At 36.0% G+C, this 26,229-nt stretch overlaps 1 protein-coding gene across 1 annotated transcript in view; it reads left to right on the top strand.

Annotated features, from left to right (window-relative positions):
- The window catches only part of DZIP3 (DAZ interacting zinc finger protein 3), a 115,608-nt gene that overhangs the window by 77,268 nt on the left and 12,111 nt on the right, over positions 1–26,229 (top strand). Inside the window, exons 18-27 of the mRNA XM_006873318.1 lie at positions 2,670–2,695; positions 6,161–6,323; positions 7,855–7,950; positions 8,113–8,240; positions 10,600–10,668; positions 14,271–14,367; positions 16,001–16,104; positions 18,424–18,511; positions 21,238–21,339; positions 24,679–24,804. Of these exons, the coding sequence (XP_006873380.1) occupies positions 2,670–2,695; positions 6,161–6,323; positions 7,855–7,950; positions 8,113–8,240; positions 10,600–10,668; positions 14,271–14,367; positions 16,001–16,104; positions 18,424–18,511; positions 21,238–21,339; positions 24,679–24,804 (999 nt within the window). The remainder of the gene's footprint in view (positions 1–2,669; positions 2,696–6,160; positions 6,324–7,854; positions 7,951–8,112; positions 8,241–10,599; positions 10,669–14,270; positions 14,368–16,000; positions 16,105–18,423; positions 18,512–21,237; positions 21,340–24,678; positions 24,805–26,229) is intronic.

Here is a 26,229-nt window from a genome sequence, read left to right as displayed (position 1 = left end):
TAGCGTAGTAGTTACTAATTGGGCTGTGAACCTTAAGGCCAGAAGTTCAAAATTACCAGCCACTCCATGGGAGAAAGATGAGGCGTTCTGCTCCCATAAAGATTTATAGCCTCGGAAACCCTGTAGAGGGTCGTTATGGGTCGGAACCGACTCGACAGCACTTAACAACAACATATACATATATAAATTGATTGGCTGTTCCACAGTTGGCCCTTGCTCTTGTTTTAGCTGATAATTTTGGGTTTCTCATTGTCATTTCCACTGATGTAGCCAATTTGATTCCTACATATTTCATCTGGTGAGATCCATGTATATACTCACCATTTATGTTGTTGAGAAAAGGTATTTGAAATGAAGAAATAATTGGTCTTGTAAAATTTTATCATATGATCTCCAGTATCATTTCTATCACCAAGGAAATATTTTCCAACTATTGGTCCTTCCTTTTTGTTTCCCACTCTCACATTCTAATCACCAGTAATTATTAATGCATCTTGATTGCATATTTGATCAGTTTCAGACTGAAGAAGTTGGTAGAATTCTTCAATTTCATCATTGACTTTGGTGGTTGCCACTTAAATTTGAATAATAATTGTACTAACTCATCTTCCTTGTAAGCATAGAGTTGTTATTATGCCTCCACAGACAGCATTGTATTTGAAGATCTTGAAACTGAGGAGGCAGCTCTTTCTCAGTGTTATTTTGAGTATCTTCCAACCTGAGTTGCTCATCTTCTGGCACTATATCAAACAACATTCCACTATTAAGGTTGTTGTTGTTGTTAACTGCTGTCTAGTCAGTTTTGACTCATAGTGACCCTGTATAGGTTTCCATGGAGTGACTGGTGAGTTTGCACCACCAACCTTGAGTTTCAAACCAACCTTTCAGTCCAATGCTTATCTAAAGCGTCACAAGAGAACTCCTTCATAAGGTTGTTGTTGTTTGGTGCCATCAAGTCTGTGTGGACCCAAAGTGACCCTACACACAACATAATAAAATATTGCCTGGTCCTGGGCCAACCTTACAATTGTTGCTATGCTTGAGCCCATTGATGCTGCCATTGTTCCAGGCCATGTCATTGGGGGTCTTTCTCTTTTCTTCTGACACTCCACATGATGTCTTTCTCCAGTGACTGGTCCCACCATGGCTTGGGTCAGGTATACCTTATTCCTTAAACTGATATCTTTGCTCTCCAACACCTTAAAGAGGTCTTGTGCAGCAGATTTGCCCAATGCAGTGCATCTTTTGATTTCTTGACTGCTGTTTCCATGAGTGTTGATTGTTGATCCAAACAAAATGAAGTCTTTGGCAACTTCAGTCTTTTCTCCTTTTATATGGATGTTGTTTATTGGTCCAATGGTGAGGAGTTTTGTTTTCTTTGCATTGAAGTGCAACCCATACCGAAGGCTGTGGTCTTTGATCTTCATCAGTAAATATTTTAAGTACTCTTCACTTTCAGCAATCAAGGTTGTATCATCTGCATATTGCAGGTTGTTAGTGAGTCTTTCTCCAATCCTGATGCCACACTTTTCTTCATATAATCCAGCTTCTCAGATTATTTGTTCAGCATACAGGTTGAATAAGTATGATGAAAGAAAATACAACCCTGGTGCATACCTTTGCTAATTTTATACCATTTGGTGTTCCTTGTTCTGTTCAAACAGCTGCCTCTTGGTCTATATACAGATTCCTCATGAGCACAATTAAGTGTTCTGGAATACTCATACTTCACAATGTTGTCCATAGGTTGTCATGATTCACACAATCCAAAGCCTTTGCATAGTCAATAAAGCACAGGTAAACATTCGTAAGGTTACCAGTGACTAATTCTTCAGAAGTGAACCACCTGCTTTCTCTTCTTAGTCTGTTCTTTCTGCTACACAAGACCTCTTTAAAGTGTTGAAGAGCAAAGATGTCAATTTGAGGATTAAGGTGCTCCTGACCCATGCCATGGTATTTTTCAATAACTTCATATGCATGTGAAAGTTGGTCAGTGAACAAGTAAGACCATAGAAGAATTGACATATTTGAGTTACGGTGTTGGAGGGGAATATTGAAAGTACCATGGCCTACCAAACAGATCTGTGTTGGAGGCAGTATAGCCAGGGGTGCTTCTTAGAAACTAAGATGGCTAGACTTTGTCTCCCTTACTTTGGATATGTTGTCAGGAGGGACCAATTACTGGAGAAGGATATCATGTTTGATATAGTGAAGTGTCAGAGAAAAAGAGGAACAAGATGGATTGGCACAGTGGCAGAAATGATGAGCGCAAGCATAGCAGTGATTATCAGGGTGGCCCACGACTGGGTAGTGTTTTGTTCTATTGTAAATAGGGTCACTAAGAGTTGGAACTGACTCAATGGCACCTAACAACAACAGCAAAAACAACAGCAAGTTTGTTCTTAGTCTGTAATGTTCATTAAAACATGTCCGCTATGGGTGATCCTGCTTGTTTTGAAACACTGGCTATACTGTCTCCAGCATTGTAGCAACATATAACCAACTGACAGACAAGTGGGAACATAGTTACATGCATACCACTGTAAAATATGTTTCTTTGTTTGAGGGGTAAATAAAAGGGAAATTACCTCAGATCACTGTGCAATATTAATTTGTATTAAGTTACTAGCCTATTTAATTATAAATGAGTAATTCTTTCTCTTTTTCAGAATAAGGAATCAAATGAAGAGCAAGTGTAAGTGCTAGTTTATGTTATTAAAGCATTTTTTCTCAATATTTCTGAAATATGCTTTGCCAGTGTGTGATATAGTTGTGCTCTGGGGCATGTTATCATTGAAGGGAAGAAGTGGCAGTTCCTTGTCTTAATAGGTTGTTGCTTTGTACAAAATGATAAAAGTTAAATTACTATTTACTTGGAAGAATAGAAACTCACAATTTTTCTGTAAGGCTACTCAGTAGTCATCGTGTTCTAACTGCTTCATTTAAAGACTGACTTGATCTAACTTGCAATCTTTTAGAATTTAGTCTAAAATGTGATTAGCAAAACATAGACTCAGTATGACTTAACTTTTAAGAAGGACAGAGATCGTTGTATGTCCCAAATGACCATTTTTACTAGTACAGAAGAGATTGTTTTTTTAAGTTGGTTTGTTGTTTGTTTGTTTTTAAATTAACTGGAGGATTTTTTTTATCCCAGTTCTTGACAGTGAATTTTTCTAAGGAGCTCTGGCAGTGTAGTGGTTTTGAATCAGGCTGCTAACCTCAAGGTCGGCAGTTCGAAACTACCAGCTTTTCCGTGGGAGAAAGACGAGGCTTTCTGCTCCCGTAAAGATTTACAGCCTCAGAAACCCTGTGTCTAAACTAAGTCCACGGTACTTAACAACAACAACAATGGAAACTTTGTAAGATCAAAAGGTCACTGTTAAATGTGTTGTCCAACCTTATAAGTGATGACAGTGTACTAAGGGGGGAAATATTATTCATATCAAACAGTTTTAACTGAATATTAGTAACTTTAGAGACTATAGTACTTCAGGGACATAATTAAGAGACCTTTAAGATGATTGTTGTTGCTAAGTGCTGCTGAACAGCTGGTAGATTTGAACTGCTGACCTTGTGGCTGAAGACGCGTACTAATCCTGCAGCACCACACCAGGAGTTAACTTGGAAGCTATCATTTAGAGTTGATTTTCTCTTATTATGATGGTCATGATTACTTGGTAAGCAAATAGGTCATCACCCATGATGGGTTTTCACTTTTCTTTGGCAACTAATGACCAATGGTTTTGTTTTCAGTCCATGTCTAGATGCCATAAAAATAACTTACTAGAGAGTAAAACAAGGTTGTCAATCATTTTGTTCATTTTGCTTACTTCTAGTAGAAACCCAAATCTGGGTGATGATACAATTTCCCAGGGAATTTTTCTTTTACATTAGAGTTCTCAAATATATACAACAGTAAACAGAATAGTATTCATACCGATCAACCTTACTCACCAGCTATTTTTCTTTTGCTGTATTTGCTTCAAATATAACTTACCATTTTCTTCTTTGTTGAAGTGGTTTTAATTCCAAACACAGAAGCAGATAACTTTACTCCTTCATGCTTTAGTTTGCATCTCTTAAAAATGTGGCCATGTGCCTTTATTATCCTAATGCTATTATACTTTAAAAATTCAGCAATAATCTTGGGGGTGGTTTACCTAAAATACAAATTAGTGTATATTTTTGTAGTTGTGTAGGTACCGGGGAAAATGTTTTTTAAAAGCTCTTCAGGTAATTTAGAAAGTTAGTTGGGTTTGGGAGCTGCTAGTCTATACACACAATTGATTTTGTTAAGCTTTTAAACATATATGGGTCATTCAAGACTATCTCAGTGATACTTAATGACTGTTTATATAGTGTTTTACAAATCATCCTAAAAGTATTAGGTGTTATTTTTTTTCTAGGTTTCAGTGGCCTAAGAAAACTAATAATCCATCCTAGACTTATCTCTGTTATTTTTATTCACCGGTAAAATCAGGCAATTTTGTTATTGTTGTTGCTTGTAAGTGCCGTCGAGTCTGTTCTGACCCATAGTGACCCTGTATAGGGTTTCCTAGGAATGACTGGGGAGCTTGAACCACCGATCTTGAGACTCAAACCAACTTTGTAATCCAGTACATTCACCCATAGTGGCACACCAGGACTTCCAAGTAATTTTATCATGCTATAAATGAATGTGTAATACTGTGGGTTAATGTTCTGGTCTGCAAAGTTGCTTTAATCACAAGGTCTGTGATTCAAGCTCACCAGCTACTCCTTGGAAACCTTATAAAGGGTCACTGTGTGTCTGAATTGACTCTACAACAATTAACAACATAAGTAAGTAAGGAAATGTGAAGCCCTGGTGTGATGCTATAAGAGAAGCACTAGACTATTAACTACAAGGTCAGGGATTCAAATCCACCAACCACTCTTCAGAAATCCTATACAGGGTTGCTATAAATCAGAACTGACTCAATGGTACTCAACAACAACAACATAAGTAAATGTATTATTTCTTGTCATTCAGTAGGATTAAAAAGGAAATTAGTGGCGCTGTAGGATAAGCGCTGGACCGAAAACCACAAGGTTGGCAGTTCAAAACCACTAGCTGCTCCTTGGAAATCCTATGCAGCAAGGGTGGGGAAACTTTTTTCTATCCAAATTTGTTACATCACTCACGGGCCATACAAAATTATCAACTTAAATATTAGCCTTCTATACTTGGTCATACATTTAATTAATTAACTCCTAATGTGATGGCTGGAACTGCGGTTGCCTTGGCAAAGTCAAGCTGAATGATTTCATGGGCTTTGTGCAGCTTGAGCCAGAGAAAGATGAGGCTTTCTGATCCCATAAAGATTTACAGCCTCAGAAACCCTATGTGAGGTCGCCATGAGTCGGAAAGGACTCCACGGCACATAACAACAACAACAATACGGCTTGAGGGCTAGACATACCCCACCTCTGCTATACAGGGTAGTTATGAGTTGAAACTGACTCAACTGTACTTAACAACAAAATAGCAAGCTAACTGAAAAGGTAGTGAGGCCTATATTTAAAATTTAGAGGTAAGTATAAAATTGGTTCATTGAAATTGTACCTCTAATCTTTTCATTTTTTCCAGTTGTTCCTAGTTACTGAAATCCATGTTATTACTACAGTCTCATAAAAGTCCTGTTGTAAAAGAATTATCCATTAAAAACTCACATTATGTTGCTGTTTATGGTCCTGTGTTTAGATTTATACTTGACCTAAAACAATAGAAGTTGCTTCAACTAACCTACCTGTCAAGAATGTTGTGATGATAAAATGATAGAGCAAATATAGAAATGCTTGTCAATGTTTCCCAAAGTATTATTTCCTGAAGTAATTGCTGTTAGTAGATACAATTTGAAAAATGAGGTCTGAGGTCTAATAATTCTTGAAAGCACTGGAATGAGCAGAATTTAAATAGGTGTCTCAGCTGAGTGCTGTCCGAAATATGCTAATACACACTGTGAATCTTCAAGAGAAAGACACCATCTGAATACTGTCTAAATTGATGTTTGACCGTGGCCCATTCTTATGCTAAGCATCCCATGAAACCAGCATAATAACAATTTGGGAAACAGTGACTTAGATGGAAAGCACAGTACAATTTTAAAAGATCTTACTGATTATGTCATCATGATAGCATACATATGGTAGGGAACGAAGAGCAGATAAAGAAGCAGCAAGGAAGTCCACGCTTCATTGGATTTATGAATGATGATTCAAGTGATGTGCAAGAAGATTCTGCAAGTGAAGAAAAGAACTATACCCTGGATGAATTGCATATTCTGGACATGATAGAACAGGTAAGCCTGACTAGAGAGGCTTCTTTCTTCTAGGAACACTTATTAATTCTGTTTTCCTCACTCATTGAACACATGTTAGCCCTGTGGTTTACACTGTTAGTCAAAAAGAAAATAAAAAAAGCAATGAAGGGAAAGAGAGGTGAAGGGAGTAAGGAGGTAAAAATGAATAAAAAGAATCTTGGAAGCTGGAAAGTTTTTTACTGAAGCTTTCAAACCATTTCCTGGCTTTAGAAATTCATTCCTTATGAAGATTTTCCAATACAGAAGAAAAAAATAAAAGGCAAAACTGGCATAATCTTGGGTTTAAGTGTCATGAGAAATATAGTAAAACAAAGCTATTTTATTATTATTATTTTTATGGAATTCTGGTTGTTACCATGGAATGTCTACGAAGATGTTAATATATCACAGTTTTGCTTTGTTTCGTTTCCCTTTGGTTTATTTCTTGGTAGTCACTGCTTGAAATGATGTATTTATATGTAAAGATACATATGGAAATGATTTTAAGTGTTCAACAGAACAAATGTTTTGTTTTATTTAAAAACTCTTGTTTTACCCCCTCAAGAGCATTCCATATTGAGGTAATTTCATGATCATCTACTCCATGGTTTAAATACAAGGGGGATTTAAAAAGTTCATGGGAAAATGGAATTTAAACATAATGAAAGTTTTTCACAAGCTTTTTGAAGCCCCATCATGTAATCGTATATTATATAGATATATTCAGAGTCTTAAGTACTCTCATAAGATGATATAGGGTACAAGAATATTAATCATCAGTTAATAAAGATTATTGCCTGGCTAAAATAGTATAACATTCATATAATTTTTATGTAACTTTTCTTCTTTCTAATAATATTAAGATAAATGTATTTTAACTGAAATATCATATTCTTAGCTCTGAATATCATATTAAAGTTTAAATGTGGAGCTTCTAGTTTTCATTCAACAGTCATGAGAACTATTAGAACTTAAATATAGAATCAAAGTAACACTGCAGACTTTCTAGAAATGTTTGTTTATTCATTTATTCAAAAGACGACATTTAGCCCTTACTGTATGTCAAGAGCTATGCTAAAACATAGTCCCTGACGGATCATCATGTGTAATAATTAAGTACTTGGCCTTTGAAGGCAGATTGCATGAGTTCAAATTCAGATTCACACTTAAGAAGAATACTTACAGACTTTTATCATTTGTAAAACTGGAATAATAAGTGTCCACCTGATAAGATTCCCATGACCATGAAGTGCATTGTACAGAAAGCTCTTAAAACACAGCAAGCACACAGGTAATGTTATTGCATACAACTATAACTGGTAAAAGGCAGGTTTCTCTAACCTGAACAGTGAAGCACCATTTGTATTGAAAACAAAGCAGGAGTAGAAGATAGATGGCAACTTTAAATATCCTTTATATAAAATATCTGTGCCTTTTTAAAAAGGGAAAATAAGATATCCTGCCCCAAAAGACTAAGGGTTGATTTTATATGAACTCAAATTCAGACATGCATATTTCATTTGCTTAATAGGGGTCAACCAGCAAGGTAACTGCAGATTATGGAGAAACTGACAAGGAAAGGCTTGCTAATCAACAGCAGCTTTGTAAATTGCACTATCAGTGCGAAGTAAGTACTTTGGCTATTAGATCTGCTGGAAATCAGAGGGTCTTGAAATGTTAAATTTATTGGCATATTCTTTTCAAGAAAAAACTCAGTTTTTTTTTTGTTCTTTTCATGATTTCTGGCACTTTATATAGAATTAACTTTGAAATATTTTTCATTGATCAGGATTTCAAAAAGCAGTTGAAAACAGTCACTTTTCGGTGGCAAGAAAGCCAAATGCAGATTAAAAAGAAAGATAAAATAATTTCGTCTCTAAACCAACAAGTGACTTTTGGAATCAATAAGGTTTCCAAGTAAGTGTGAATTTGTTGATAGCAGGGATTTCTAGTTTTTTTTTCACTGTAATATTATGCTGTAAAATAAGCAGTGGACTATGAACCATAAAGTTGGTGGTTCAAACCCACCAGCTGCTCCTCTGAAACCTTATTGTGTTGTATGTTAAGCGCTGTTGGTTCCAACTCATAGTGAGTGGCTGGTGAGCTTTAACAGCTGAACTTGCAGTTCAAGTTGACTTTGCAGTCCAGCGCATTAACCCGCAGCACCACACCAGGACTCCTGAAACCTTATACAGGGTTGTTATGTGTTAGAACTGACTCCAAGGCTGTAATGTACACTATCTGTAATAGATAATCCTTATATAGCCACTAGGTGGCACTGTAACTACACATTAAGAACTGACCATAGGCTGCACTTGCCTAAAAAAACAACCTTATTTGTTACCTTCTGAAGAGATAGAGAAGTAAGAAACTGCTCATGCTGTATAGAGTTGAGTAAAATATTGACACATAAAAGTACACTATAAAAACAAAGGAAAGTGTCAATCTTATATATATTATTACGTATGTATTGTGTGCCTTAGTAGGCATAATTTCCTGTAGTCAGTCTTCTGACTGAAACACAGTGGCAAAGCTTGTATTTGTTTGTTTGTTTGTTTGAGAACATGATTTCTTTTGCATAGAAAGAGACCTATTTTGTTTTGTCTTACTGTTTTCTAAGCCCAGCTGGTGTGGCACTGTAGGATAAGTGCAGGACCCGAAAGGTCGGTTTGAACCACAAGGTCAGTGGTCAAACTCACCAGTCACTCCTTGGAAACCCGATATCAGGTCACTATGGGTCAGAACCAACTGGATGGCACTTAACAACAACAAGCCCAACTAAATTATGATTATAATTCTTTATAGCTGCTAAGAAATTTATATCAAAGGTAAATTGGCAGTCTCTGAAATCTGGTGAGCAACCCAGCCAAAGTTAAAATAATTGTTTTAAGGTTTTATCATTACAATAATTTATGTTAACCAAAACAGTGTATCCCAAGGGTCTGAATATATCAGATACTTAAAGAGAAATGTGCTTTTGCTATCTCTTCATATTGAAACAAATTAACAAGTAAATATTGGTTTTGAAAAGAAATATAGCAGCACAAAGGAAGAATACTAAAAATGTGAATATACTCATATATTAACCAGCACATATTATTTTGTATTTCTCTTAATAACTTCTTACATATCAAATTTTAATCTGATAGCAAGTTATACTTTCTGATTTACATAAAATTTTATCCAGTCTTCCCATTTAGGTAAGTGACTCCCTAATTATAATTTATAGTTATAATTAAAATTCTTATTTACATATAGCCTCATTTTCTATATTTAAGGTTTTATTAGTTTCAGACCTTAAGTCTTTGATAATTGGCGTGACTTGATATAATGTTTCTTTATAAAATTTAAAGTTCTCAGTCCCATTGTTGTTTTTGTTAAATGCCGTCACCTCAGTTCTGACTCAAAGTGACACTGTATAGGGTTTCTGAGGAGCAGCTTATGGGTTTGAACCTCTGACCTTGTGTTTCCAATCGACCTTTCAGTCTAGTGCATTATACTGTAGCACCAAACCAGGACTCCCATTTGTTGTTGTTGTAGCTAAGTGCCATTGAGCAGGTTCGAACTCATGGTGAATTGCCAACCTGCAGTTCAAATCGACCTTACAGTCTAACACATTAACTCGCAGCAACACACCAGAACTCCCATAACAGACCTCAAAAATCAGAAGATCCCATCTTTGTTTTCTATTGGGTAAGCTGTGGCACTGTAGGACAAATACTCAACCTCAAAGTTGGTTTGAACCGAAGGTTGGCAGTTTAAACTCACCAGCCACTCCTCAGAAACCTGATAATAGGGTCTATATGAGTTGGAAACAACTCAACAGCATGTAACAGCAACAACAACAACAACTTAAATGTCTAATGGATACGTTTTTCCAAGTTAGTGAACTGGTGATATAACACTTCTCTCTACTTTCTAATCTACCAGGTTAGAATTTAGTTCCTCTTTCTTTGGGAAGTAAGCAAAACAGACATCAGAAATAGGAAATATAAATTTCAGAAAAACTAGGCACAGGAGTCCAGCAATTGTTTTCAGGCTCAAAAACTGTGGTTTAAAATGTACATATTTAGTTCCTCCTCAGGTCTTGGAGCTGTGGGTTAATGTGCTGGGCTGCAAGATCGGTTAGAACCACAAAGTTGTCTATTCAAGCTCACCAATTGCTCCTTGGAAACCCTACACAGGGTCGCTATGAGTTGGAACCGACTTGATGGCGCTTACCTACAACTGTTAATGAGAAATATCATTTCATGACTCTTTTCTTCTATTTGCTTAGATTACAGCGTCAAATCCATGCGAAAGACAATGAAATAAAAAACCTTAAAGAGCAACTTTCCATGAAAAGGTACGTGTCAGAACGTCACTTTTGCTTTAGTAAGAGTGCATTGTCTCTGAAACTCTTATATATTCCATTTACTATACTCTCACTGGGGTTGTTGTTGAGTGCCCTTGAATTGATTATGACTCAGGGCATCATAAGGTTTCCTAGGGTGGAACTCCCAGTGTGGCACTGTAGGATCAGCCCTGGAATGCTAATTGCAATGTTGGCACCTCAAACCCACCAGCTGGTCCTTGGAAGTCCTATACAAGGTCGCTATGATTCGGAACCAACTTAGCACTTAGCAACAACCAACAGCAACAATCTTTATGGCCACAGATTGTTTTTTGCTGTAGAACCATAGGGTGGATTCAAACCACCAGAATTTTGGTTAGCAGCTGAACTCTTAACAATTGTGCCACCAGAGCGCCTTCTGGCTAGTTGTTATGGTTGTTAAGTGCCGTAAAGTCAGTTCCCACTCATAGTGACCCTGTATAGGGTTTCCAAAGAGTGACTGGTGGGTTTGAACCATCAACCTTGCGTTAGCAGTCCAGTATTTATCCTACAGCACCACATCAGGACTCATTCTGGCTAGGTAGTCATATAATTTATCATAGAAACTATGAAACGCGTTAGCATGAAAGTGAACAGTATTAAAATCACATTGGGGAACAATAGCTATCCCAGGCAACTTGGGAGCTATGGTTACCTTAGCTCTGGCCATAAAAACTGCTGAGAGAGATTCAATCACCAAAGTTATGATCCCACCAAAAACAAATATCAGAGACTAGAGTTTAAGAGAAAGACCAGGCTTTCTGCTCTCGTCAAGATTCCCAGCCTTAGACACCCTATACAGCGTTGCTAGGAGTCAGTACACAACCAACACCACCATTTTTACCTTAATCAGTACCAGTAAATGTGACTGCTTTCTGAAACTGTTGTTGTTTAGTGCTGACAAGTTGCTTCTGGCTCACAGCAACCCTGTATAATGTTTCTGAGGCTGCAAATCTTTGTGGGAACAGAAAGCCTTGTTTTTCTCCCACAGAGTGGCTGGTGGGCTCAAACCGTTGACTTTGTGGCTCACAGTACAGTGCTTATCCTACAGACTTACTGTTATGAAAATAGATAACTGAATCAGAGTAAAACTTAACTGTGTAGTGGATTACCAGCTGGGTTGCTCACCATAAGGTCAATAATTCAAATTTACCAGTTGCTCCATGGGTAAAAATTAGGCGCTTTGCTTCCATAAAGATTTACAGCTTTGGAAACCCTATACTGGGTCACTATGAGTGGGAACTGACTCAGCGACACACAACCACCACCATCACCACCACCACCACCAGTGTCATAAAAGAACTTTGGTAATGTAGTGGGTTATGTGTTGGACTTCTAACCACAAGGTCATCAGTTCAAATCCTCCAGTTGCTTCACAGGAAAAATATGAGGCTTTTTGCTCCTGGGAAGATTTACAGCCTTGGAAACCTTATACAGGGTCCATATGAGTTGTCATTGATTTGGCAGCAGTTTGCAACTGCAGCAGAAGTTTCAAAAAACTTAACTAGTTTTATTCTGGTTCACATATTTTTGCCTTTTGCCTATTGTGAATAGTGCTCTATGAACATTTGTGCAAAAATATTTACTTTATGCTTTCATTTCTTTTGGGCATATGAATAGGAGTAGAATTGTTGCGTCAATGGTAATTTCTTGTGTAGCTTTTTTGAGGAATCAGTAAAATGTTTTCCATAGTAGCCAAACCATTTTACATTCCCATCAGCAGTGCACAAGGTTCCAGTTTCTCCCTATCCTTGTCAATACTTGTCAAGTTTCTTGTCTTTTTTTTTTTTTTTTAATTGTAACTATTCTAGTGAGTATAAAGCGGTACCTCAGTCAAATTTTATTTTGTATTTTCCTAATGATTCATGATGCTAAGACTCTTTTCGTATGCTAATTAGTCATTTGTAACATTTTTACTTTTGAGAAATGTCTATTCATATTCTTTCCCCACTTTTAACATTTTAGTTGTTTGTGTTATTGTAAAGTTTTAAGAGTTCATTATCAGATACATGATTTGCAAAAACTTTGTCATATTGTGGAGGTTGTCTTTCTGTGCTCTCAATGGTGTCTGTGGAAGCACAAAGGTTTTTAATTTGATGAAGTCCAATTTATCTACTTTTTGTGTTCTTATAGGAATAGTTTTTCACAATGTTTAAGGGCAAATAACAAATTGTTTTCTTGTTGAGTTAATATTATCTGTTTAGATATTTTAGAGTTTTCCCCTTAAAATCTCAGATCTTAATGATATTTATACTATAGTATATCAAATTCTCAGCAATGTTTGCCAGGTGCTCAAGCATCCAGATGTCTATAATAATAGATTCTATTATAAAAGGCTCTATTACAATGTTATATTTTGAATTAACTCTTTTCATTAAAAACAGAATTTAGTTTATATGCGCTAGAGTTCTGGGGTTCAAGTGTGGAAAGCTGAGATAGAATGATGGGGCTGGTTGTCAACTCATAGCGATCCTGTATAGGGTTTCTGAGGCTGTAAATCATTATAGGAGCAGAAAGTCTCATCTTTCTCCTGCAGAGTGACTGGTGGATTTGAACTGTTAACCTTGTGGCTGACAGATCAACACCTAATCTTCTATGCCACCAGAAACAGAACTGGAAAAGAAAAAGAAAACACAAATTTTTATAGGTAGCTAGTTTCCATCAGTGCCTTTCATATACAATATCCTTACCATTATTTCCTTCTCTCATAAGTATTTGTTTCTCATTTCACTGAATGTGAATACTATATAACCAGTATAATATTTTATGCAGTGACTTAGCTTTATAGTAATGATAATAAAAACTTCTATGGTTACTGTTGTTGGGATAGGAAAATGCTTGTCTAAGTCTTATTCTATGTAAACTTTATTGCTAATAGCCTAAATGGGACTATGAGACCAGCATTGGACTGCCAACCTCAAAGTTGACAGTTCAAACCTCAGCAGCCACTCTTAGGGAGAAAGATGAAGCTATCTGCTCCTCTGAGGGACATTGTGAGTTGAAATTGACTCAGTGGCATTGAGTGTTGTTTTGATTTTTTAATATTTATTTAGTACTTGTTATGTACCAAATGCAAAAGATCTTATATAGATTATCTTGATGATGTTTCACATATCTTTGAAAATTTGAAAGTTTTACAATTTTCTCTGTTTTTAAAATATAAGGAAACTAGGGCAAAGAGAAGGTAAATAACTTGCCCAAGGTTTCACATCTAGTAAGTTTTGGAATTTAGATTCATCCTAAGACAAATTGATTTCAGAGCCAAATTTTTAATCATCATACCTATACTAAAAACATTAAAACTTCTAGTTTCTTTATGCTAGTAAAGGATAGCTAGCAGTATCTTCTCCCATTTGTATGAAGAGACTTCAAACAGTTAGTGGAAAACTTGTGTTATTTTTTCATACCATTTCTCCACGAACTTTTTAAAGCCCACTTGTAGATGCTGCGTATTTCCCCAAGAAATCATTTTATGCTCACTGTATGCCGTGTATTTTTCTTCCCTGGAATAGGATACAGAATATTGTTCCTTCTTGTGTAGTAATGTTTTGACATTTTCATGTCAAATATTTCAGGTCTCAGTGGGAAGTGGAGAAGCAGAATCTGGAAAGCACAATTAAAACATACGTGAACAAACTGAATGCAGAAACCAGCAGAGCTCTAACAGCAGAGGTAAAGCATCAAACATAAAAACAAAAAAACAATCACCAACAACAACAAAAAGGATGGGATATGGGCGGTTAATACATTAAAATTTTTTGGAAAAAAAAAAGACATTTTAGGATCAACTGGGAAAACACAGCTCAAACTCTGGTGCCTTTTGATTCATTGGTACATTATGCATGAATACTTGAACGTTAATGATCTTATGTTGTACTTTCTCAAATAACCCCAAGAAATTAGTTTACTTCAGTAACTACTCTTGGTGTGGTGCTGTAGGATTAGCACTAGACTGTGAACCAGGTCGACAGTTCAAACTCACCAGCTGCTCCTCAGGAACCCTGAAAAGTGTCACTATGAGTCGGAACCGACTCCAAGGCACTTCACCACCACCACCACAACATATAGCTAATGCAGGCATCTTGGGAAAATTCTCATGAAGCCAGAGTACTCAATCCAACTTCTAAGAATTACATAACATTTCACTGTGGCTAGAATTCCTCCTTTTTCTTCTGCTGCTCCCTTGATCTCCTAAAACACATATGTACCCATCATATACGTTGTCCCCATCAGATACATACATCAATGTCAAAGTGCAGTTTGGCTTCCAGACTCACCAAGTGGTACACAATTTCTTCTAGGTTAGCTAGAGGCTTTCAAAAGAAATATGATTGTGTGTATATGTAATTTTTATCTATAGATAACCAAACTTGGTGTATAATATCCACATTTTTGAAGAGCTCACTGACATTAAAAGCATTATAAAATCTTCCCACCTCTGCCTGGGTAAGCTCTGTTCTCTAGCAGAATACTTGGGATCACCAGCCAAGGAGGGGTATCTGATCCAAAAATCCCTGGAGGATAAATTGTTGAAGTATTAGCTTTAATGAAAGAAAGAGTTTGGCTTACCATAAAAGCTCATGTTTATATGTTTTGGTTTTCACTGTTTTCAGTCAGAAAGGAAAGCTGCTTTCTACTTTTAGTATTCGTTTTAGAAAAAAAGGGCTTCTAACACTTAATGCTAATCATATAATAAGCTATTTTTAGTGAACATTGAACAATTCATATTTAAAAAAAGGAAAGCAGAAACAAACAATAGCCAATATAAAACAAAAAACAGAGGCTAAATTGTCATGCATCAGTAATAATGCACTAATTTCTGCTTTGGGAGGGAGATTTGCTTAGATGACCTACAAAGCCCATTTGGATATTATGGTTCTATATGGTCCAGTTGTTTTCTTACTTCACCAATAAAAGTAAAATGTCAGTCTTTCTTTTGAATGTTCTCAAACTTTGCTACATAATAGAGTCAACAGAGAGCTTTTAAATGTCTAGATGCCTAAAGTATACCCACCATTAATTAAATTAGAATCTCTGAGACCATAGCATTACATTTAAGTTTCCTAGATGATTTGAATAAATGTGCAGATTTTTAAATCGTTTATCAACCCTGAAACCATTGAATTAAAAACAACAATAACACAGGACTGTATTGATCAAAAATTTTTTGTAATGTCAAGAAGCCCAGAAGCAGTTGGAAGAGGTAGAAAAATAGCTTAATATACTTGAGATTATTGAAAATGTGTTTATTTGCAAGTGACAAGAAGGGTATCTTCAATTCTCTCCTCTCTCTCAAAATCTGTAGGTGTATTTCTTACAGTGTCGCCGAGATTTTGGGTTGCTTCATTTAGAGCAGACAGAAAAGGAGTGTCTCAGCCAACTTGCCAGGGTGACTCACATGGCAGCAAGGTAACCTTACCCTTTAAATGCATCTTGACTTCAGAGAGACTGCAAAAGGCTCCATGGTTGGACATAATCTGTGATGTGTTTGACATATAGACTATCGAACTTTGGAGTGAAGAAGCCACCTTGTTTTTTGAAACCCCAAAGTCACTTGTTCCTTTGATGCTCTTACTTTGTTGTCTCAACGGATGTACTATGAAATCTGCTGTGTTCAGTATTAGCTACTGACAGATTTGTTTTCTTCCTTTGGGTGAAACAGATCAAAAGTCACAGCCAGAGGCACACATTCACATAACAAGGTGGATTCTAACTGGAAAACTTTTTCTAATTGTTTTCCCTCCTAAAGCTTGATGTTCATGAAATACTTTTGGAATGGGTTGGGATAATTATTATTATTAATACCTAAAATTATGTCAAAGACACTTTACTGCTGTATTCTAAATGAGTGTTTTTTTCAAATATTGGATAAACTGTATCAAATCTTCCTCAAATTTATAATGTTATGGGGAGTACATAAAACTCAAAGAATTAAATTAGAATCGCTAGCACTGAGTCTTCATTCTTTTAAAATGATGATCATGTTAATAATCTTGTTTATTCTATAATCCCAAAGAATCAGAATCTTGATATTTAGCAAGAGTCTGAGGATATTCTGATGTGCGTTTGGGTTGGGGAATCCCTATTGCAAGTGATTTGTCTATCTGCTTGATAGAGTGATTTAGAGTTTTATGGAGTCACTTTGTATTCCATTGATAACATGTAAAGCTATCTTGGTGGGAGATACTGGAGTGGGGTATTGTATAACAGAGAGCCTTTGGAAAGACATTATGAAATCTTACTTCTAGAGATGACAGACCCCAACACTGTTCTTATTCTAGCAAAGTCATTTGCTGGGCTTAGATTTTTTAAAAGTGATTTTTACTGTGAATTAAGTAAATGTATACAGAGAAGATCATCAGTTTTATGATTCACTGAATCATATACTTTGTTTCGTCTCAATGATTGCAATCCCATCCATGTAATAACAGTTTTCTTACTTCCTCCCTGTGGTTTATATTTCCATTCCACCCTACTTCCCATCCATTCTCAACTTTGTCCTTAGGTAAATATTGCCCTTTTGATATTGAATGATTGACTATTTCATGGTGAGCATGCCTTACTAGTGTTGTTATTCCCTGCATATTTATATACTGCTTAGCTGAAAATTGGGTCATAGGGTGAGTTCCTTTCTAGGCATGAAAGGTGGTCAAGGGTCATAGTCTCAGAATCCTTCAGTCTCTTTCTGACTAGTAAGCCTGGTCTTTTACTTTTTTTTTTTTTTTTTTATCATTTTGAGTTTTGTTCCACATTTTCTCCCACTCTATCCAGGACCTTCTAATGTGATCCCTTTCAGAGCAGTAGATATTGGTAGCTGGGTACACTATCTACTTCTTCTGGTCTCAGAGTCAAGGTGATTGACGTTCATATGTTCCATTGGTCCATTGGACTAATCGATTCCAAACATCATCAAATTTTTATCGCTCTTACTTCTATACATGGAGAGACCAAAAGTTGTACCTTAGATGGTTGCTCATGAGCTTTTAAGATCCCAGTCACTATTCACCAAAGTAGGATGTAGAACATTTTCTTTGTTGACTATATTATGTCAGTTGACCATGGTGCCCCATGAGACCAAGGTCCTGAGCCCCCAGACTGGGCTTAGAATTAAAATTCCTAAACTAACTCTGTCCCAATGGATTATCAGAACTTGCAATTTATGTACCGTACAAAGCCAAAATCTAATTACCAAAGAGAAGGTAATTCTTTCTAAGTTGCCTTCCCAGAGAAGAATACCTTTTTCAGATTTGCAAAGTATGATAAGCCAACCACAGCTATGTGAAGATAGCAGAAAAACAGCTTCCAATATGAGTCAGACATCTCAAAAATTATCAGACATCATTGAGAATGTTCCTATATTGATGAATAGGGCAATTTTCCTATTTGGCCTTCTAGGTCTCCCTACTTCTTTGAAGAAGGAGATCCTTTATAAAGGTTTAGAAATACATCCTAAGAAATTATTTCACCAAGGTGGTAAAAATACTTGGTTCTCTAGAAACATATTTGCTATTGAAACAAAAATTGCTGTATAGTTTTTATTTTTATTTTTAAATATCAAGCCCTTTCTTACATCCCTTCCTACTTGAAATAATTTCTGGTCAAGGAAGTAATTTTGTTAGTGTTTTACATTTCTTACCTATATGGTAGAGAACATATTGGAAATGTTTTAGAACCTAAATGGTATATAAAAAGCAAGATCTATCTTATATATCTCTTTTTCTGTACCAGCAACCTAGAGTCACTTCAATTAAAGGCTTCAGTAGACAGTTGGAATGCCATTGTGATGGATGTTAGAAACAAGATTGCATTCCTCAGGGTAAGTCATGAAGTACATTTCAAGTAAATTGACTGACTGGTCTAGGTGGTATATATATGAAGATCTAACATTGAAACCAAGTGTTAAGAAAAATTTAAGGGAGAACATGCTCCTTTATTTCTCTAGAAACATATTTGCTATTGAAACAAAAATGATGTCTTCCACTTGAGAATGATTGCTTCCTTCTGGTTAATTGTGGGAGCATTCTAGTTTCATGGTCATATTCATTATTGTGCCTCATACCAAGTTTCTCTAGAATTCCATAACTAACTCTGTCCCAAACAAAAAGAAATGTCTTAACTTGTCCTGAATACTAATATATTTGAAAATTAAAAAAAAATCAAGTCCATCTGCATGAGTTTCAACATTAACTTTTTATATAATTCTATAATACAAAATAACACATTCTTAGTTATTGATTTAATAGAATTAGGACCTTACTAAAAGTAATCTAAGGAGTGTTGGTGTGAAGCTGTAGGATAAGCACTGGACTATCTTATTAGTAGAGTCGGTGATTCAGACCCACCAGCTGTTCTTGGAAACCCTGTACAAGGTTACTATGAGTCAAAACAAATCCCATGGTACACAACAATAGCAACCACATCAACACTATTATAATGATTTCTTGTGGATTTTTTTTGTGGTTTCACATATCCTGCAAAACAATGAGGTTCACTTATGCAGAGCTGCCGCAAAAGGCACTACAAATTTCTCCAGCTTCTACCTTATGGTCTTCACTATTTCCCTCCCTGACTCTTCTTTAGTTAGTTATTAGAACAGTGTTTCATTGTGTTGTGCATCCGGTTGCCATGAGCCCGTAGTGACTTGAGGGCACCTAACAACAACAATGAAAATATTTAGCATATTTGTTAGGTTTATGCAAAGGTCAGTCCTTGAAAGAACAGTCCCTTATTCTATTTCAAAAACATGTCTCTATGGAAATTTCTGAATGTTTTGATTTATAGGAACTTTTTTTTTTCAAGCTCCTGTGGGTTGTTTGTAAAATAATATAGTAATGAAAAATTGTGGCAATATCAAAAATGTTGAAAACATATTAAGCTTCAAGGATTAGTGTTTCATTTCTGACAGAAATTCAAGAGAATAAAACAAAAATAGATGTGGAGCTGGAGTAAACTAGAATTACAGGTTTGGGGATAAATGTGGACATTGCATGAATATTCCTAACATTTCTACTCCCATTTTAAAACTTTTCATTATAAGTATTTTCTTTGTTTTTCTGCTTATTAGCTTGTATGCTCTTTATAGCTTCTTGATTCTTTAAGATCTCTATTCAAGGATAAGTAAAAAAAGTATTGCTAATAGGATTCTAGTTCATGTTACTACGAGTTTATTCCAAACAAAAACATGTTTAAACATGTCTCTGTGGTCAGTGTATAGTTGCAAACAAATTTTCTCAGTACTACTTGTCTTGTCCTTGTTAGGGTACTTTAAAAAAAAAGAACAGGTCCAGTCAAAACAGTGACTTTCAAGTGTTTTTGGTGGGCCAGTTAAGTTCAAGGGAAAAAAGTCAGCTCAGAAGGTTATGATGACCGTTGGGATTCCAAAGGGGTAATCCTAATAGATTTTCTCAAAGGACACAGGATGATCATGGGGGCTTACTATGAAGAAGTTTTAAGAAAAATTGAAAACTGTGTTTGTGAGAAAAAGGTCAAGAAAGTTACACCAAGGAATTTCCCCCCAGTCACAACAATGCTCCTGCTCATTCTTTGAGGATAGCAAAGGCTTTCTTATAATAATTTCATTGGGAAACCTTACCCCATCTGCCTTACAGCCCCAATCATGTGCCTTCCGACTTATTTTTTCTCTCAAAACTCAAAGAACATTTTACAAGAACACCTTTTGAGTCCCTTGAATGTCAAAACTGCCATTATGTTGTAACGTAAATCAAAGAGTACATAATTGTTCAAGGAAGGGTTAGCGATGGAAACACTGTCTTCAGAAGTAAATAGACCTAGATGGAGGATATGTGGAGAAACAGTAGCTTCACATTGTAATGTTTTTGTTTAATAAAGGTTTCTGATTTTACAAATGATTTTATACCAGTACTATTTGACTTCACCTGTATATATCTGTGGAGTTCTGGTATGGGACTAGGATACCCACTGGGATGTTAACCACAAAGTTGGCAGTTCAAACCCACCAACCATTCCTTGTAAACCCTCTGTAGGGTCGCTATGCATTGGAACCTACTTGATGGCATTTAACAACAGCAACTTACATCTCTGGTCTAGCGTTCAGATTAAGAATTATGAGAGGACAGAGAAATTATTATAAGGGATATGTGACTTGTGTGTCTGTATTTTTTCAATCAAGATTATACTTCTATAAATGCAACTCGTTATTCAAAGGTGCTTCTAAAAGTTCATGGAAATAGTTCATTATCTTTAAATTCTATTTGAAGCCCCCTTGTATTTGAGGAGGATGGTCTAAGCTGTTTTGTTGTGGCGTTGAGTCAGTTCTAACTTATAATAAGCCTATATATAAGGTTTCTGAGGAGCGGCCAGTGAGTTTGAAACCTTGACCTTGTGGTTTACAGTCCAGTGCTTACTGTACAGTACAGGTCTATAGAATTATTTTATGTAAAATTAAGAGGTCCTCAGTGTTGAAAAAGTTTTATATTATTCAAAACTCTACATTAATTATTCTCATATGCAATGCTTTTAAAGTTGATTCTGCCCTAAACATTGTTTCTCTTCTTCCACCAGACTCAGTACAATGAACAAATTAATAAGGTGAAGCAAGGGTTTGCCTTGAGTACCTTGCCTCCAGTACAGCTTCCACCACCACCACCCAATCCTGAAATACTGGTAAGAAAGAAAAGATTTAGAAAACTTACCATTTTTATACTGATAAACTGATAAGGTTATCAAACATTGAAAATGTGATATGTTTAACGTGTTTTCTAAATGTAACAGGTACATGTTGTGCATTTTGTTGTTGTTGTTAAGTGCCATGGGTCGAGTCAGTTCTGACCCATAGTGACCCTGTATAGGGTTTCCAAGGAGCGACTGGTAAGCTTGAACCACCAACCTTGTGGTTCAAACTAACCTTGCAGTCCAGAGTATTATCTATCCCACAATGCCACACCATGACTACACATGTTGTACATACTAATTGTAATTATGTTCATGACTGCCAGTTTCCATATTATAAAATTTGTTGGCTAACAGGTGAAACCAAAATGTATATTGTATCTTAGTCATATATTTGATATCTAAAGAGGTAATAGTTTTCATTTTTTTGTAGGTAAATAAATGTAGGTACCTACATTTATTATGTAGGTACAGTTGATTACTATATCAACTGTACCTACATAATAGAAAACCACTTGTGAATACTCAGAAGTTCCAGTGTCTTCTACAATAGTTTTCTAGGGCTGTCATTTCAAATTACCATAGTTCTGAAGACTTGAAGTCTGAAATCAAGTTGTTGGCAAGCCTATGTTCCCTGTGAAGCCTCTGGAGGAGAATCCTTCCTTGTCTCTTAGCTTTTAATGATCCCAAGAGTTCATTGGGTGTTTTCTATTAAGGGCCTCAAATCCTTCCAACTTTTTTCCCATCACCCAGTTTCAAAGGCATTTCCACAATTGTGGAATAGTATTTGTTACATCATCCCACTTCTGAGTACCAAAATTTATATTAGTTTCCTAGAGCTGCCTTGCGTAAGTACCACAAACTGTTTGGATTAAAACATCAGGAGTCTGTTCTCTAACAGTTTTGGAATCTAGAAATCTGAAATCAAAGTGTTGACAATGTCATGATCTTTCTGAAGCCTTAAGAGGAGAATCCTTCCTTACTGCTTCCAACATCCAATAGTATTAGATATTGCTTGGCTTGTAGCTGCATCGCTCAGAACTCTTATTCTATCTTCATGTAGTCCTCATTCCTGTCTGTTTCTTTTTCTTTTCATGTGAGAACATCATCCTACCCAATATGACCTCATCTTAACTCATATCTTCATGGAACCTATTTCCGAAGAAGGCAACATTCTAAGGTTCTAGGGGGGACATTTTACTCTCATTTTACCGTTAGATTACTGAAACATCTCAGCTTAATGCTATAGTAAGCTATGGACTTCACTCCTTTACTTCTGCTTTCTACTTTTTTCAATGAACTCTTTTCTTCTTTTCCACCTTCAACATCAATTAAAACTTTCAGTTATGCCCCTTTCCTACTTATTATTATGGGTCAATGAATGTTAGAAAAATGAATGCATTCATTATAATACCTTTTCTCTTTCTGGGAACATTGTACCTTAACCTAATAAAGCCACACAGCCTTTCAAAAGATTCTTTAGAAGGAAACAATTAGGTGATATTTTTCATTGTCATAACAGATCTAAGGATAAATGAAGAAGGTCTGACACTTTAGGGTAGATAACTTTTCACATCAGCTTTCCTGCTTGAGGTAACCCAAACCACAATTAAACTCAATGGAGTCCAGTCAATTTTGACTTAAAACAACCCTGTATATGGTTTCCAAAGCTGAAAATCTTTATGTGATTAGAAAGTCTTATCTTTCTCCTGTGGAGCAGCTGATGGGTTTGAACTGCTGATATTTCAATTATTAGTCTAGTACTTATCCTATGGATCCTGCTTGTGTTTTTTGTTGTTAAGTGCCATTGAGTCAGTTCTGGACTATAGCAACCCTATATAGGGTTTCCAAAGAATGGCTGGTGGGTTTGAACCACAAACCTTGTGTTTACCAGTCCAGTGCTTATCCTGCAGCACCATATCAGAACTCCTGCTTGTGACAGGACCGTAAAAATGTTATCTCAACTCATGGTTGAGTATAACAAAGAATGTAACCTTATGTGAGCAGTGCAGGGTTAACAGAGTGTTTCAAAAGCAATATTCTGAACTAAAATCATCATATGATACAATTCATAATCCTTAAAAGGATACTATTGCCTTTTATTATTTTTGTCAATTCAGGTTCTATAGAACTATTCTATCTTAAATCTTTCTATTCCAGGTGAGATCACCATCACATGCAATTACTCTGATAAGTAAGGTGTTAAGAAGCCAACAGAGAAATTTCTGCAGTTTACAGGAAGTAAGACATATTCTTATTAGGATTATCAGAAACTTGTACTTTCTGTCGATGCCCCAACTGCTGCTACTTGTAGGTTGTAGCTAAACTTTCCCGTGACTCTAAATATGAAATGGCTTCAGAGCTTTGGGAACTAATTAAGGTTCTCAAAATAAACTTTGGAGTTTCCAGGAACCAGTTTTACATAAGCCTCAGGTATTAAGTTCAGTGGTACTCGATTGCTGAGACACAGTGAAACGTTGACTTGTAGAACCCCTAGACCTTCATCTTTCCATGAAGAGGCAACTTGGGTTCTTTTGTAGAATTTCTGAGTATTACTATTGTTCACCAACAGGAACAACAGTTACTGGATATCTTCTTTTTATAGTCCTATATTATTAAAGTTGGGAGGGAACCTAACAGATCACCTAACCCAATGTTCTTATTTAATTGATTTATAAACTGGGAATCAGTGTTACCCAGCTAGGTAGACAGAAAGTAGATAGAAACCCGGTTCTCCTCTCACTCACTACGTGCTGTTACATTACATTCCACATCTCAATGCTTTTCTAAATATGCATATATTTGTTGTTGTTGTTGTTATGTGCCATTAAGTCAGTTCCAACTCATAGCAACATGTAGAGGGTTTCAGAGGAATGGCTGGTGGGTTTGAACCATTGACCTTGTGGTTAGCAGTCCAGTGCTTAGCCTACAGTGCCACACCAGTACTCCATTCATATATTAAGCTAATGCTGTATAACTTTTTTTTTCTTTTTTTAAGGCTAGGAGTGCTGGTGGCACCATAGGCTAAGTACTGGACTGCTAACCAGTTAGGTTAGTGGTTCAAACCCAACCACTCCTTATAAGAAAGATGAGACTTTCTGCTTCGGTAAAGATTTATAGTCTTGGAAACCCTATATAGAGTTGGTATGAGTCAGAACCAACTCGATCACACCTAACAACAACAAAAAATATAGCATACTTTTAAAAAAAATGGGTTACATTCTTTGTATATGGATTTAAATCACTGTTTTTCCCCAAACATTACTCTGTAAATATAGATCATTACCTGTATGTGTCTAACTACTGTTATTGTTTTCTCCTTTTGTCTTTTAGATGCAGCAGTTCTTGGGAAGACCCCTTATGAAAGAATCTTACTTTAGACCTATACTTACTGTTACTCAAATGCCTGCAGTTTGCCCTGGAGTCATCTCTGCACCTGGCCAACCTCGAGTCCCCCTGGTACACAGCCCTTCTTGTAGGAATAGACATTAACTAGTTCTTTACTGCTACAGTGGACTTTTAGAATGAATGTCTTCTCTTTATTCATTTATTTCATAAAATGATAATGATGGTGATGTGTTGGTGATGCTGATAATAATTGTATGGCAACTGAATGAATACTTCTATGTGATATATGAGGGTAAAGCCATTGCATGTATTATTTAATCCACCAATAATTAGATTAGTTTCCTGGTGTAAAAATAAGTATATTTTCGAGGGGGCTTCAAAAAGTTCATGGAAAAATCTATTATCTTTTCATTTCACTTTCCATGAACTTTTTGAAGCCCCTTCATATGCTAGACAGTCATTACAATTATGGTTTTACTGTTATAATTGGCCACAATCCAGGGTAGATTGATACTTTTACTAGATAATTTGTCTTTAGTATGGTGACTGTATAGATTGAAAACATTGAAGTTTAATCATAACAAATTATACCACAAAGCTCAATAAAAGTTATATTTACTTATATAGTTGAGGGATTCCTGGTGTGGTGCTGTAGGATTAGTACTGGACTGTGAACTACAATGTTGACAGTTCAAACCTACCAGCTGCTCCTCGGAAACCCTATACAGGGTCACTATGAGTTAGAACCGATTTGATGGCATTTAACAACAACAACGAGTCGAAAAGAGCCCTGATGGTATAGTGGATTACAAATTGAACTGCTAACTGCAAAATGGTTTGAGTCCACCAATCATTCCTTGGGAGAAAGATGAGACTTTCTACACCTATAAAGGTTCATAGCCTTCAACCCTATACAGAGTCGGAACCAACTAGTAGAATTGTTTCAACGTTATAATATAATTTTTCAATTGTTAGCTTTATAAACTATATTGTAAAATAATGTTAATTTTTATAATATAAAGTTAATATAATTGGAAAATATTATACTATAAATTTACAAATTGTTCTAGTTGCCTGTAGTCACAGCTTTTTTTTTTTAAACTAAACATATTTCATAGGCATCTGTCATGTTAGCACATAAACATCTACCCAATTCTATTTTTATGGACGTCACTGTTGTTGTTGTTAAGTGCTGTTGAGTCAATTCTGACTCATTGCGACCCTGTGTAGCATCTCCAAGGAGCGGCTGGTGAGTGAACCAACGACCTTGTAGTTCAAACCGACCTTATGGTCGAATATGTATCCTACAGCGCCACACCAGGACTCCAAGGAATTCATTAGGTGTGTCATGATTTATTTACACATTCTCCTATTAATTGATGTTAGGTTGCTTTCACTTTTTCACTTTAAACTTTTACAAAAAAGTTTAGCAGTAACCCGCACAATATTTTGTATACCTATATGGAAGCTAGCATGCCTCCCTTTTAAGATACAGTTATTTAGTGCTGCTTTATCCCACAAGTTGATGGCTTTAAC

This window comes from Chrysochloris asiatica, unplaced genomic scaffold (assembly GCF_000296735.1).
Source record: "Chrysochloris asiatica unplaced genomic scaffold, ChrAsi1.0 scaffold00236, whole genome shotgun sequence".
Lineage (NCBI taxonomy): Eukaryota > Metazoa > Chordata > Mammalia > Afrosoricida > Chrysochloridae > Chrysochloris > Chrysochloris asiatica.
Note: the sequence above shows the minus strand (reverse complement) of the source record. Positions and strands in the feature narration are given on the sequence as shown.